This window comes from Megalops cyprinoides, chromosome 12 (genome assembly GCF_013368585.1).
Source record: "Megalops cyprinoides isolate fMegCyp1 chromosome 12, fMegCyp1.pri, whole genome shotgun sequence".
In the NCBI taxonomy this organism is placed as follows: domain Eukaryota; kingdom Metazoa; phylum Chordata; class Actinopteri; order Elopiformes; family Megalopidae; genus Megalops; species Megalops cyprinoides.
In genome coordinates, this window is record NC_050594.1 from 240,501 (window position 1) to 256,118 (window position 15,618).

A 15,618-nucleotide genomic window follows, 5' to 3' on the forward strand; every position below is an offset into this window, starting at 1 on the left:
AGCTTTCGGAGGCTGAGGAAGGACATCAGGATCTGATTGCAGATCCACAGCCATCGCCTGTTTTATGGGCTTGGATTTGCTGTGAGAGCGGTGAGGTGGTGGAGGAGCACTTTGCCATGGACAGCCGCACACAGTGGTGTGGATGCCTGTGGATGCATGCCTGTGGATGCATGCCTGTGGATGCAGGCCTGTGGATGCATGCCTGTGGATGCAGGCCTGTGGATGCAGGCTCTTCTTCATCCATCAAACAACAAATGGCTGTGATGAAGGCTCATCTCCAATGCTGCTGAACTCAGCCTGGCTCACTGACATTTTAATAAGGATAAGTGTTTACTGTTCTTAGCGTAACAAAAGGTAAAGTTAGTACACCACACACATACATCATTATTTTAGCTGTCATTCAGCTCTTAGTAGCTGGTTTGACTTTGTGTTGATTCTGTACACACTGGAATTGGCTGAGCATTTTATATTGTGTAGTGTGTCAGGTGTTAAAGTGAGAGCACCTGAGCTGCACATCTATGAGACGGAACATTTTTACAGAATCATAGTCAGTAAAAATCACTGTCATTTTTCACAAGCTGTCAATATAACCATTCAATAATCAGAAGCAGCTGATTTCAAGAGGCTTTGTGAGGGACATGGAAGAGCAAAGTCTCAAACCATCCACGAAAACCCCACCGGGCAGAACTGGAAGCAGAGTTATTGAGCATTGGTGAGAGCATGACCGTCTGTTTGATCCAGTCACAGGCACCAGGACAGCACGGCTTGGAAAGCTTTGTCCAGTCCTGAAGTGGCAGCAGAAACTACAACTCCCAGCTGTGTGGGCTGTGCATCAGGCCCAAATCGCACCAGCCTACAGCAGCTGTTCCTCACAGCACAGCACCTCAGTCAGTCAGCATGCTCAGTCAGTACCTCCACACCGTGCAAAAGGAGGTAAACTGAGGCTCCTCTGTGGACTGACTGTAAGGCTGTGCATGGGGTTATGGGAGAGAGGCCAAGCCTGAGTGAGGCCCTCTCCTGTCCTGTCAGGAGTCCTTAAGAGAGGCTGACAGTGAAAGCAATATTGACAGGGGGAAAAGTTCACTCCACTAGCTCTATTTTTCTTTCCCTGTCTTTTCACGAGCTCATCAAAATTTCCTTCCATCCTTTATGAAAAGGGGCCCATGAATGGTGTGTGTGTGTGTGTGTGTGTGTGTGTGCATGCGCATGCGAGAGTGAGAGTGAGTGTGTGTGTATTCAATTCAATTCAATTCCTTTTTATTTGTATAGCGCTTTTTACAACACAAGTTGTCACAAAGCAGCTTTACATTGTTCCCAGGCCTGAGACCCCCTGAGAGCAAGCCTAAGGCAACAGTGGCAAGGAAAAACTCCCTATCAGGAAGAAACCTTGAGCAGAACCGGGCTCAGAGGGGGGGCCCATCTGCTTCTGGCCAGCACTGGGCAGATAGAGTTAGAGACAAGTTATGCAATGTACTTTAAGACATTTACAATTGGCAGACAATAGTAGTTAACAGCAGAGTGATTATAAGAATGTCTCCTTGGATGTCCGGTTCTTGGAACGCAGTTGGCTTTGATAGGCAGGGCAGCGAGGTAGCAGGACTGGAAAACGGGATGAGACGCTTGGGCTACAGCTCCGGACAGGAGCCCGGAGCAGGGATAGGAAGCAAACAGAAAACAGTGGTTAGTGGATGATAAGAATGGCAGGGATGTAGAACAGAGAGGCAGGAGAGGAGGGGCAGAGAAAAAGGTGTGCAACAAGGAAAAAACCCCGGCAGGCTAACATTATGGCAGCATACCTAGGGGACGGGAGGCAAGGGACCGGCATAGTCATGAGGGCGACCCTAAGACAGTCAACACCAGATCACGGCACAGGGTCCATGAAAGCAATGACCACTCAGTCCACCAGAGACTCTATGATCCACACCAGCACCAGGCCATGTCCCTCAGCTGAAGGATTTACTGTATAGATATGTATTGAGCCTAGACTTAAAGGTGGAGAGAGAGTCTGTTCCCCGAATCTCAGAGGGTAAGCTGTTCCACAGGAGAGGGGCTTGATAGGAAAAGGCTCTACTGCCTACAGTAGTTTTGCCCAATCTTGGAATGATGAGAAGCCTGGCATTTTGGGAGTGAAGGGCTCTCTGCGGAAGATGTATGTGTATGTGTGAGTGTGTGCGCATGCGTGTGTGTGTGTGTATGTGTGTGTGCACATGAGTCCAGGTGAATAGATTTCTGTGTCTGACTCCGCCCATGCCTGTCAGCGCTGGGGCTCAGCTGGGCTCCAGACGCGTTGCAGGCTGCAACGTTTCAGCTGCTGTGTGATCCTTCCCCCTTCCCCACACACACACGCTCGCGCACGCACACACACACAAACACACACGTGTGCACACATTATTTAAAAAAGAGCGTTGGTTAGGTTTCCTGAGTGTGCAGGTTCTTCCCTTGTTCCCTGCGCCGACGGAGGCAGGGCGAGTCCTTCTCCACGTGTTCCCTGCGCAGACGGAGGCGGGGCGAGTCCTTCTCCACGTGTTCCCTGCGCAGACGGAGGCGGGGCGAGTCCTTCTCCACGTGTTCCCTGCGCAGACGGAGGCGGGGAGAGTCCTTCTCTGCGTGTGCGCAGACGGAGGCGGGGCGAGTCCTTCTCTGTGTGTTCCCTGCGCAGACGGAGGCGGGGCGAGTCCTTCTCTGCGTGTGCGCAGACGGAGGCGGGGCGAGTCCTTCTCTGCGTGTTCCCTGCGCAGACGGAGGCGGGGCGAGTCCTTCTCTGTGTGTTCCCTGCGCAGACGGAGGCGGGGAGAGTCCTTCTCTGCGTGTGCGCAGACGGAGGCGGGGAGAGTCCTTCTCTGTGTGTTCCCTGCGCAGACGGAGGCGGGGAGAGTCCTTCTCTGCGTGTTCCCTGCGCAGACGGAGGCGGGGCGAGTCCTTCTCTGTGTGTTCCCTGCGCAGACGGAGGCGGGGCGAGTCCTTCTCTGCGTGTGCGCAGACGGAGGCGGGGCGAGTCCTTCTCCACGTGTGCGCAGACGGAGGCGGGGCGAGTCCTTCTCCACGTGTTCCCTGCGCAGACGGAGGCGGGGCGAGTCCTTCTCTGTGTGTTCCCTGCGCAGACGGAGGCGGGGTGAGTCCTTCTCTGCGTGTGCGCAGACGGAGGCGGGGCGAGTCCTTCTCTGCGTGTGTGCAGACGGAGGCGGGGCGAGTCCTTCTCCGCGTGCTGCAGGGTGTCCCGCAGCTGTACTGCAGAGGTGCAGGGGGAAGGAATCCAACGTAACGTGAGTCTGACTGGCAGGTCCTTGGGGAGAGATATTTTACGCTGTACCTCACTGCAGGGGATGGGGGGGTGGGGGGGCCGAGGGAACCCGAAACACTAATGAAGAGCAGAATCAAGCCCTGCTGCCTGTCAGGGCCTCAGCAACTGGAGGAAACGGGTTTGAAGCCTCCCGTCCATTCTGGCCAACCACCTCGAACCCCCCCAGAATGCCAAATTCAGCCCTCTCTCCCCTGCTGCACCACAGAGACTGAAGTCATTCAGAATGAAAGCTTGCTCTACTTAGCATCATCAGTGGCAAATTTTACTTAATGCATAGTGCCCATCACTATACATCTCCTCTGATCGTGCACACTGCCTCTCTATACATCTCCTCTGATCATGCACACTGCCTCTCTATACATCTCCTCTGATCGTGCACACTGCCTCTCTATACATCTCCTCTGATCATGCACACTGACCCTTACTATACATCTCCTCTGGTCATGCACACTGCCTCTCTATACATCTCCTCTGATCGTGCACACTGCCTCTCTATACATCTCCTCTGATCATGCACACTGACCCTTACTATACATCTCCTCTGATCATGCACACTGCCTCTCTATACATCTCCTCTGATCATGCACACTGCCTCTCTATACATCTCCTCTGGTCATGCATACTGACCCTCACTATACATCTCCTCTGATCATGCACACTGCCTCTCTATACATCTCCTCTGATCATGCACACTGCCTCTCTATACATCTCCTCTGATCATGCACACTGACCCTTACTATACATCTCCTCTGATCATGCACACTGCCTCTCTATACATCTCCTCTGATCATGCACACTGCCTCTCTATACATCTCCTCTGATCATGCACACTGACCCTTACTATACATCTCCTCTGATCATGCACACTGACCCTTACTATACATCTCCTCTGATCATGCACACTGACCCTTACTATACATCTCCTCTGATCATGCACACTGCCTCTCTATACATCTCCTCTGATCATGCACACTGACCCTTACTATACATCTCCTCTGATCATGCACACTGCCTCTCTATACATCTCCTCTGATCATGCACACTGCCTCTCTATACATCTCCTCTGATCATGCACACTGCCTCTCTATACATCTCCTCTGATCATGCACACTGCCTCTCTATACATCTCCTCTGATCATGCACACTGCCTCTCTATACATCTCCTCTGATCATGCACACTGCCTCTCTATACATCTCCTCTGATCGTGCACACTGCCTCTCTATACATCTCCTCTTGTATGCTATAGGTGTAGTGTGAAAATGAATGCTGTCTCAGCTCTGCTAGGAGTAAGACTGACAGAGCCACTGACCTTAGATTTTGATGCAAGCAGTTTCAGGGCTGTATTCTGATATTCTGCATGCAGGAATGTGCCCATTTAGAGTGGAACTCACTGAAAAGCCAGATATGAGGTTGAGGGAGGTTCCCTTGCACCCTGAGGCTCAGGGAGTGACACAAACACAAAGATCAGCAGGGTCTCTTTGGAGCTGAGAGCCCTGGGCTGCAGAGCTAATGCTAACTGAATGGCCTCCTGCTGTATTAGAGTTACCACTGCTCAGCAAAATGGGAATTACATCACTATAGTGCATGAGTTACTTCTGAATTTGGTGGGAGAGTTTTACCTTCAGATTGTGTGACTTCAGAACATTTGGAGTCAGCAAACATTGAGATACTGCAAAGTCTCTAATATTTCATTTGCTCATTGAGTTGTTTATCATAAGAGGCAAAATGTGGAGCTAAATTGTTGTTATTGTTGTTATTTCTGTTGACTCACCTCAGGCTGATTTTGTATTTTTATACCCATCCTTGTCCCGTAATATTCTGGGCTGTTAGCACACCCAAAAACAGACCAATGAAAACAAATCTGAACTACACGGAGAGTATCACATCATGGAAATTCCTGCGTTTGTTAGTTTAACTGTTGTAATTTTTATTTAGAGGGCCAGTGTGCCCTTTATAACACTGCAGTGGTATTTCACACCTTCCTCCTACTCGCATATTTATAACAATACCAGCTTGTTGGATCACTTTTTGAAACCACTTCCATAACGGCACTAATGTTGAACTCAGAAAACCAACGCAAATGGAACAAAATGTTCAAACCCATAATAACCCTGATATTTGGGTCCTGCATAACTATGTACAGGTTTGCTTTATAACCACAAACACATGGCCAAAAAACACTGCAACACAGTTTGTGTCATTTGTTAGTATAGTGCCCCAAATGTATTCTTTTCATCATACACATTGAATTTATACAGTTGCCCCAAACATGTTCATTTACTTATTTTCTTCCTTTGCAAACATGTTTCACAGATTTACGATGGCACTGTATAAAAAACCACTGAGAGACTTTAGCTCATTCAAAACTCTGCAGCTCGGCTGTTAACCAGAACCCAGAGGATGGAGCACATAAGTCCAGCTCTAGGTGCTCTGCGCGGGCTTCCTGTAACATTTAGGATTGATTTCAAGGTCCTCCTCCTCATATACAAAGCCCTTAATGGGCTAGGACCAAGCTACACTGCTAACTCCCTTGTCAACTATTTGCCATCAAGAACACTGCAATCATCTGCTGCTGGTTTATTGAAAGTATCAGCAACAGCCGAAAGAAAATCAGGGATGCAGCCTTTATCAATTATGCCCCAAAGCTATGGAACACACTACCTATAGATATCAGGGAAGCCAGCTCGCTAAATATTTATAAAAGAAAGATAAAAACCTATCTCTTCACTTTAGCCTGACTTCCCTGATACAGGACTGAAATTCTTTTTATGCAATACTGTACTTCTTTTAAAATGTTGTATTTTAATTGACTTTATGCATTCTATGTATTCTATCTTTTAACTTTATTTTAATTTATTTTCTTTTATTATGCAACTATATATTCTAATTTCACCTTTATTTATCTTTTTGTTATTATTTTTATTTTCTATGTTATTTTACATTAATTGTGGCAGATATCTTCAACAGGGGGTCTGCGACCCCTACGGGGTCCTCAGAGTTACTGCAGGGGGTCCACCAAATTATTTGAAGCCAAACTTTTTTTTCTTCCAAAAATTAAAATATGTCAGAAAATGCATATTAACATAAATACAGCCTATAATAAGCAAAGATAAATTTTCCTATTTGTTAAAAAATTGTAACATTGAAGATGACCGTGAATCCTCGTGCAAAAATGTGATCACCCTGAGAGCCGAGTGCCAGCTAGCTACCCTATGCTAAACCATTCTCTGTGCGGTGCCAATAAAACGCTGGAAATAACTATAATATAGTATACTAATATAGTATATATATATATATATATATAATCTGTCAATAATTATTTTAATGGCTTAGCATTGTATACACCATTACAAGTTTAAAGTTTATTATTATTATTATTATTATTATTATTACTACTGTATAAGGCTCTAGTGACAAATATATCAGATGGGAAACCAGGGTGCCAGACCCCACTGCGTGCAGATGAAGTCTCGCGAGATTTACATGAGGTGATCACGGTTTCTGTTACACGTAATGTTTCGAAGTGGAAAGAAGATATCTTGGCTGTTTTGTGAAATTTCAAACAAACTGGGTTACACTTCACTTTTTATATTAGAGGACAGGAATGGCAATAATTAGAAATAACATACTACGTGTGACATAATGACACAAACAACCCAATATTTCCAGCAGAATGTTTGCGCCTGTGAAGACGTTTACCGAATGGATTGTTATATTTACTCCAATATTTTAAACAAAAGTTCATGCGGACTGACTCCACCACCATTCAACGAAGTGTCGGTGATACAGGAGAGAGACGCGACGTCATGTGCGCGCTGTCCTCACATTTGTAACTCGTAATTGCACGGAATGGACATAAGCATGAGCGCAGTTATTGCAGACGTGGCTGTAGAGGGCAGTCTTTACACATTTTTGAAAATTCACTGTTGACGCCCCAGCCCCAAATACCGACGAGCTGGAAATGGTTACATTACTAGACTGGTGTGGTCATTTCGGGGAAATGCTGTTGAAGGCCTGTTTTGCGCTGCATTCTGTGCTCTGAGCGGTATTTTACGCTCCCTGCACCGCGGCTGCGCTTCCCTGGCGCTTCGAGCGCTTCTGTTCCCATATACGGTAATTAGCAGAAACATCGAAGTCACATGATAAGCGGCCGAAAATGAAGCTTAAACTCTCACGAATTTTAAGACAGACGAGAATTCCTGTCATCCAGATAACATTCCACTGCCTGTCGAAAAGAATGAAACGTATTCCAAGGGCGGTTTGGGTTCTGCGGAAAAAAGGTTTCGACATAAGGCTGCGTATAACTGTACCTCTGCAAACAACGGAATGTTTCATTCGAGCATACTGCCGTAGGTAACGAATTATAGTATATCAGCGTTACAGTCTCTCTGAGGTCTGTTGCGGAATATGTGCTGGACTGCTGAGTGTATTCACCGCAGATGACGCTCTTTCCCGACCATTTCAACTCCAGAGGAAAAAACTGTTCTGCCACCGTTTAGAAAAGCAGCCATGAACCCTCCTCTTCCAAATGTGTAAAATGTCACTGGTCTGGCCAGTGCTTGGGAGAACAGGAGACTGTGGATTCTGGCTTCAGTGACATGACACCCATTGTTGAGGAGGATGCTGTCAGGTCTGAGGTCTGTACCCATCCTATAGCACTCAGAAAGGAAAAGAGGAAGCTCCTCATATCCTGGCCAAATTCCCAGCCTGGCAATCTGAAATAACTGAATAACAAGCCTCCTCCTCCACAGGGTTGTGTTGCCCCATGGTGCAGAATTATGGCTGTGCATCACCCGGGTGGGCGTTACGCACTGGGAGAGACTGAGCTCAGACACTCCTCTGCTCTGGAAAGTGTTCTGAGATATTCCAAAAGGAAGCAAGCTAAATAAATACAATTCATCATCACAGTTTAAGTTCATTTACAAATAAAAGTGCAATTATTAAAACAGAAGTTAATACAAGTCATACTGTCAATAGACCTGTGGTTTTTAATTATGTGCCACAGACTTCCTTACAATGCAATACACCAGCAACCTATCCTCTAATGTGGGAGTGAGAGTGGCAGCTGAAAAACATATAAGAATATTATTATTATTATTGTGATTATGCTTTACATGTGGCAGACATCCTTTTCCAGGAAGGGGCGTAGCTGTCTGTGTCAAACATGAGGAGATATGAATTTAGCTCACTAAGTACCTTTAGACAATCTTACCCCTTTTAGCTCAGTAGCTGCTTAATTGGGCATCTATTCTTGAGTTGATATAGTAAGCCATACCATGTAATTAATGATAACTAGATACATTGGCACTAATTAGTATTCGTCACCGCCCCGCTAATGATACATTTTCATAAAATGATGAATTACAAAAACTTTTCTTTTGGTGTTATTAACAATTCACATTAATTGCCATTGCCTGAAAGGACTTAAAGTTGCATGTATTGTATGCCTTGTGTGTGTTGCAACTGTACTCTTTCAGTGTAAGAAGTCGTCTGTTGGGTGAATGTTTTGCTCAGGCTGAGAGAGTGTGCAGCCAGCAGGTGGGTGTGAAATGTTATACAGGTGATGGGAAGGTAACTGCTGACACAGAGCTGCTTCTGCCGCACCGTGAACACACCTGTTACAAGACCTGTTAATAAAAGAGAAACGTGTTGAAATATGAACTGAAAAGTGAAAGGAATGTTTTGTTACATTTGTACGTCAAAATGCATTACCTACTTAAAATGAATGCTGTTGTATGCATGTATAGGAATGTTCATGAAACTGACAGTGAATCATTTCTAATGTGAGGCAGTTCTCTGCACAAGCTGCAGTGTCAGGATCATTTATAGTGTTTGCATTGCAGAGCTGAGCTTGGGGGTGCGGCAGAGGTGCGGCGGGGGGTGCGGCAGAGGTGCGGCGCGGGGTGCGGCAGAGGTGTGGTGGGGGGTGCGGCAGAGGTGCGGCGGGGGGTGCGGCAGAGGTGTGGTGGGGGTGCGGCAGGGGGTGCGACAGAGGTGTGGTGGGGGGTGTGGCAGAGGTGTGGCGGGGGTGCGGCGGGGGGTGCGGCAGAGGTGTGGCGGGGGTGCGGCAGAGGTGTTGTGGGGGGTGCGGCAGGGGGTGCGGCAGAGGTGTGGTGGGGGGTGTGGCAGAGGTGTGGCGGGGGGTGCGGCAGAGGTGTGGTGGGGGGTGCGGCAGGGGGTGCGACAGAGGTGTGGGGGGTGCGGCAGGGGGTGCAGCAGAGGTGTGGTGGGGGGTGTGGCAGAGGTGTGGCGGGGGGTGCAGCAGAGGTGTGGCGGGGGTGCGGCAGAGGTGTTGTGGGGGGTGCGGCAGGGGGTGCGACAGAGGTGTGGTGGGGGGTGTGGCAGAGGTGTGGCGGGGGGTGCGGCAGAGGTGTGGTGGGGGGTGTGGCAGAGGTGCTGGCGGGGGGTGCGGCAGGGGGTGCGGCAGAGGTGTTGTGGGGGGTGCGGCAGGGGGTGCGACAGAGGTGTGGTGGGGGGTGTGGCAGAGGTGTGGCGGGGGGTGCGGCGGGGGGTGCGGCAGAGGTGCATCCTGCTTCTGCACCGCTGGGGTCACAGCTGTCTTCTGCTCAAGGTGGAGTCGGCCGCTGGCCCGCAGCGATGCTCTCAGGGTCCTAATGCCAAGGGGATCGGATTCCTCGCTAGCAGCTGGAGTGAGTGAGTCCTTCATTATTAATGGACCAGCAGTGGGAAGAGACATACTGATCCAGGCAAGAGGTGGAGGGCAGGAGGGGAGGGGAGCAAACAAATTTAGCCTCCAATAGCAGCCTGGCCGCCTGCCTCCTGGTGCATTCTTAGCGTCCCGAAGCCCAGCTCAGCGCAGAGTGCGGAGCTGCAGCCGTGACAACGCTCGGGGGCTCGCTAGACGTTTGTTTACAAGCGAAGCGTCACGCCGGAGAGAGCACTCTGCCCGACGCCCAGCTTCCTCTGCCGGAGAAGCCTGTCTGTCTCTTTCTCTTCCTGCGACTATGTCTGACTGCGAGGGACCCCCGATGGGTGAGTCTGGGGGGGGTGTGGGGAGCCTGCTGGTGCTGAACTCCAGCTCACTCTCTAACTGCCCCACTGGATGAGCGTTACTGAACCTCCTCTCCTTATTGCTCACAGTTTTGGGACTTAGTTGTGTGAGATGAATACACCTTCTTTGAGTTGTGAGGCAGCAAGTTGGCCGTTCATCACACGCACTGGAGCAGGCAACATACGATGCTGTGTTACAGTGGTGTCAGGAAGTGTGTGTGTGTTTGTGCGTGTGTGTGTGGGGGGGGGGGGATTGACCTCTGAGAGTCAGCAGCTGGGGGGGGGGGAGTGAAGGTTGCCAGGTTGACAGTGGAACAGACAATTGGATATAAATAGCTCCCCTCCCCCTGCCTGTGGTGCTGCCCTATCCCCAGCCCTGTCCCATGTTTAGTGGGCCCCAGCAGAACCCCTGGCAGCTCACTGGGCCTGTGTTTGCAAATGCACCCAGCTCTATTTCGGAACTATGCTGTTGGGGGTCAGATCCTACCTGAGGAATGCAAGAACTCCAAATCCTGTAAAGTGCAGACAGTGGTGTTATAGGTGAGCTTGAGACAGAGTTTTATAAGCAAAACAGCATGATGCAGAGGAAGAATATCATATGCTCACCTCTTTAAATGAAATCAGAGACACAGGAAAGGTAAACCGTGTCAGTGGGTTATGTCACCCGTTTGAGCTGCATGGATGGCCCGGCTGCTGCAGGCTGTCCGCAGTGCAGGGGGCGGGGGGGGGGGGGGGGCGGGGGGTGGGGGTGGTTCAGGGCTCCGCCTGCATCTGCTTCAGGCCGCCCTGCTAATCCCATCAGATGTGGGCTGATGTCATCATGTTTCTCTCTGGCTGTGTTTCCCGTTAGCTGCAGTGAGCTCTGGCAGAGATCCAGGCAGGGGGAAGGGTGTGGGCTTCAGCACTTCAAAACATCTGATTTCAAATGGCTTGTGTTGTGTTTTTATAAGAGGCAGACACTGAGAGTAGTGGGTAGGGAGGTAGGCATCAGGAGTAGGAGGTGGAGAAATAGCCTTGTGAACAGTATGTTGCAGGTTCAGATGTCTGATGGAACTACTCTGGCCTTGAGCCAGATACTTTACTGCTATTGCTAAAGTCAGTATCCAGACAGGCTGTGAGCTCTAGAGGCACAGATAAAATAAAACAAAATTATAGGAAAACACTGCAATTAACAGTATCTCTACAGCCCTGCCATAGGACTACCATTACACCAGTATGTGTGTGGCTTAAGGAGGGGGCTGTCAGAGCACCAGCAGAAGCACACATCCAGCCCACTCACAGGCACAGGTGTCGAGCAAAGGTGGGTGCATCTGCCGGAAAATAATGTGACAGCTAGGGCAGAACAGAATATGTCCTAAGGTGTGGTGCAGGTAAGCTTTCTGCCCAGTGGGTCTTTGTTAGGTAAAGAAGGGTGTGGTTACAAACAACAAACACAAAGTTAACCCCTGATTGTATCTGACTGAGCTGGTTATTGAGTGCTCATCTTGCTTTCACATCTTTTGACAGGTTCAGTATCACCTCTTAATGTGGTATGCTGGAATTAGCTTTACTTGATTAAGTTTAATTAATTGTTCTACTTTGTTACCTGGTACCTGATGCAGCTCAAATTTTGTGTCCACATGTTATTATGTTATTATTTCCCTAGCAGACTCCTTATCCAATGTGGTTCAGATACCATATATGTGATGTACCTATTTACCTGTTTAATCAAAGCAAGGCAGAGGCAGTGCCCAGGTGCAGGTCAGCAGTAGTATCCTCAGCTTACAGCCCTGTTCCTCCACCACAGCACATATTGTCAGGAAACCTTGAGGAAGCCACTGAATGACCCCTGACCTGGACAGCAATCGAGTGCATAATAGCACTGTAGCCTCGGCCGGCCTGCCTAATTGAGCGAGGATTGGAGGTGCCATATCAATTTCCATTTGGTGTCAGATTTCACATCCAGCATGGTGGCCAAACAACAGAAATGTTATTTGGCTGGAGCAGACCTTGTGCTCTGACTGAAAAAGGGTACCTCACATGGGTGGACAGAGAAAAGGAACTCTCTCTATGCTTGATAAAAGCTGGTAGCTCAGTGGATGATGTACTGTAGGTGTGTTAGGACGTACCTGAGAGCGTACAGCAGTGACAGTTGCACCTTAGGTAATCCTTTCACAGCATATTACCAAGGCAACATCCACCTGGTTGTAGTACTCAGGCAGATGTTTATCACAATGTTGTCTCACAGTGTTAAATCATCTGTTAAATCATCAGCGTTAGTGTTGGGGAATATTGTAATATTTACTTTGCCAAAGGGATGCCTCTGTAGGGATTCATTGTTGCCAAAGCTTGTCATGTGTGTCTAAGAGCAAAAACTTTAATGGAGACTCTAAAGTAGCTGTTTGCTGATGCAGTCACCTGAGCGAGTCTGTGCAGTTCATCAACTGTTACAGTTTACAGTTTAAGTGCTTTTCTAGGGCTCCAGCAAGGAGTTACAATTATATTTAGTTGAAAAGTTATTTTTAATGAAAATTGATAAGGTTTAATGTTACAAACAACAAAGCTTGGACTTTGGGAGTGAGTTGCTGGGGTTTGTTTCTGCTTAATAGAATGTTCTTCTCAGTTGTTGAATACCTTCTTCCCTTAGGAACATCAGTATTATTCCAAAAACACTACCATTTTCATATCTGTTTTTCTGTCAAACAGAGTATCTTGCTCTGTAAATTAGCCAGGACAATGCTCAAGACATCCATAGTCCCCGTGCCTTCCTGGAGGTGAAGCTTCTCCAACAATAGGAAGCTCCAGTTACATTAGATTAACTCTGATTAGATTCCTTGCAGATGAGTTCCTTTATGTGGGGCAGTGATAGGGACTGGGGACATGAGAAGTGAAGTGAAAACTCTGCTGTCTCAGTACAGCGTAGGGCTGCAAGGTAGCGGCCATCCAGATGAATTACATGTCTTGCCAGCAGTCAGCGGGAAAAGCGCCTGGTAACCTTTCAGCAATAAGTGGAAGTTAAGGAAGAGATTGAGAAATGACCAATCCGCCTTTCTGACACTGAGAAGACACTGATGTACGCATTGTGAGCTCTGTTAGGGAGGGATGCAGAACTGGAGGGGGTGTGGCTGGAATCTGCAGCTGTGTGCTGCTGCTCCAGCCTGCAGTGAAGGCCCTGTTACAGCCAGCCACCCAGCACGCCTAAGGGATACACCCACAATGCCCTGCTTTATGAGGAAACCTGAACGCGACAGGCCAAGCAGGCTAACCCTTAACTCCCAGAGCAGTGAGGTGCAGTGAGATGCTTTGTGAGGATGGAGCAGTGAGCTGCAGTGTGAGGATGGAGCAGTGAGCTGCAGTGAGATGCAGTGTGAGGATGGTGCAGTGAGGTGCAGTGTGAGGATGGAGCAGTGAGCTGCAGTGTGAGGATGGAGCAGTGAGCTGCAGTGAGATGCAGTGTGAGGATGGAGCAGTGAGATGCAGTGAGGTGCAGTGTGAGGATGGAGCAGTGAGATGCAGTATGCACAGATGAAGCAGCACCCAAACAGACCCTTGATGGGTGGTGGGATGAGAGCCTGGGAAATTTATGTGACTCTGATTTCTTCCACATGGTGGCAGGTTGAAGCACATTAACTACCTCTTGTCCAGTTTATTTGTGTCATTGATGCCAAAATTAGTTAAAAACGTATTTACAGTAGTCTGTGTTGTTGTATATTGTATTTTATCAGTTTTGTGGAATGAACTCTTTTGACATTCAGTGGGGAAAAAAGGTTTGGATTTGTAAGTACAGCAGATTGGGTTTGTAGCTTCCTCGCTAATACAATATGGTTTCCAGCATAAATATGGAAAAGCTGTTCATGTTGATACAGAACAACATTTGCCTGCCCGAACCTACCAAAGCAGGACTTTGGTTAACGGAAACACTTATTTATACTTAGATAGTAAAGTACAGTGGCTTGTGCTGAAAATCTCCAGTGAAGAAGTCCACTATTGGGTCTGGTTTTAGAGTGTAGTTTTGGATAGATGCAGGATCTTATAACCCACCCTTTCCCCCTAAATCCAGCTCTGATCCAGAGTCAGTCATACAGTCACTGGCATATTTGACTCTGACTGGTGGTCAATTCCTGTGCAGCAGTCTGATTGGATGGCCTCTTTCTCTCTCTGGATGTAAACGGAGAGAGTCACATGGAGACAGAAGTGAGGTGAACACCACTGACTAGCATTTAATGTGACTGTTTTATTTTTAAATCCAGGAGAATTCTCCTTTGGTTTCCACACTTGCCTTTTCATAAAAACAATCTCTCATCAGATCAGTATGTGTGTGAGAGAGATTCACCTTGCATGGCTTATGTTTTGTCAGCATTTATATTGAAACTTTAGGTGTTTTGGTTTAATTTCATATGCATATAATAAGTAGGTGCATAAATCTGATGGGGCACAAGCATAACTGTGCCTGAACCAGCAGGTACTAGTTGTGAGGTAGTAGTGTTTTTCTTGGTTATAAAACAATAATAATTACTTCTGTTAGTAAATCAACCACTAGTCTTGGAGTTACAGCTCATGCCCACATGGTGTCAGGGTATCCCTGTATTTTGGAACAACAACATCAAGTCTGGATGGTATTTGTAATGGCTTGCTCTGACTGCAATAACACTAAATTGCCCTTGTTCAATGTAACTGTTTAAATTCACTTTTTTAATATTGAAACTTTATTTCACATTTTTAACAGTCTGTTAAATGGTTTAAATAAATCATAACTTCTTTACTGATTTGTGTGAGCAAAAGGCCTCCAAACGTAGCCCATGCTGCTGACGTGAGCCTGGCTGGGCCCTCTGCACCCTGCTGGATATGCTAACACAGCCGTCCCGGCAGCCGCAGCCTAACGGCCCCACCCGGCAGCCGCACGTGCGCTCTCCCCCAGCTAACACAGCCGTCCCAGCAGCCGCAGCCTAACGGCCCCACCCGGCAGCCCCACCCGTGCTCTCCCCCCGCCTAACAGCCCCACCCGGCAGCCCCACCCGTGCTCTCCCCCCGCCTAACAGCCCCACCCGGCAGCCCCACCCGTGCTCTCCCCCAGCCTAACAGCCCCACCCGGCAGCCCCACCCGTGCTCTCCCCCAGCCTAACAGCCCCACCCGGCAGCCCCACGTGCGCTCTCCCAGCATGAGGGAATGTAATATTAAAGGCCTCTGTCTTTATATCCCCCACGTTCCCCAGGGTATTCAGTCACGTGACTGAGGAAAGGGAGAGGGATGCAAATGGCATTGGCTTCTGTATGAAGGCAGAGAGAGTACTGATGCAGGCTGAACAAAAATCAGCTGTTTTTAACC

At 48.3% G+C, this 15,618-nt stretch overlaps 1 protein-coding gene across 1 annotated transcript in view; it reads left to right on the forward strand.

Moving 5' to 3' along the window:
* The first annotated feature begins 10,112 nt into the window (after positions 1 to 10,112).
* The window catches only part of eml1 (EMAP like 1), a 72,632-nt gene continuing 67,126 nt past the window's right edge, over positions 10,113 to 15,618 (forward strand). The window contains exon 1 of the mRNA XM_036541700.1: positions 10,113 to 10,295. Within this exon, the coding sequence (XP_036397593.1) occupies positions 10,268 to 10,295 (28 nt within the window). The 5' untranslated portion in view covers positions 10,113 to 10,267. The remainder of the gene's footprint in view (positions 10,296 to 15,618) is intronic.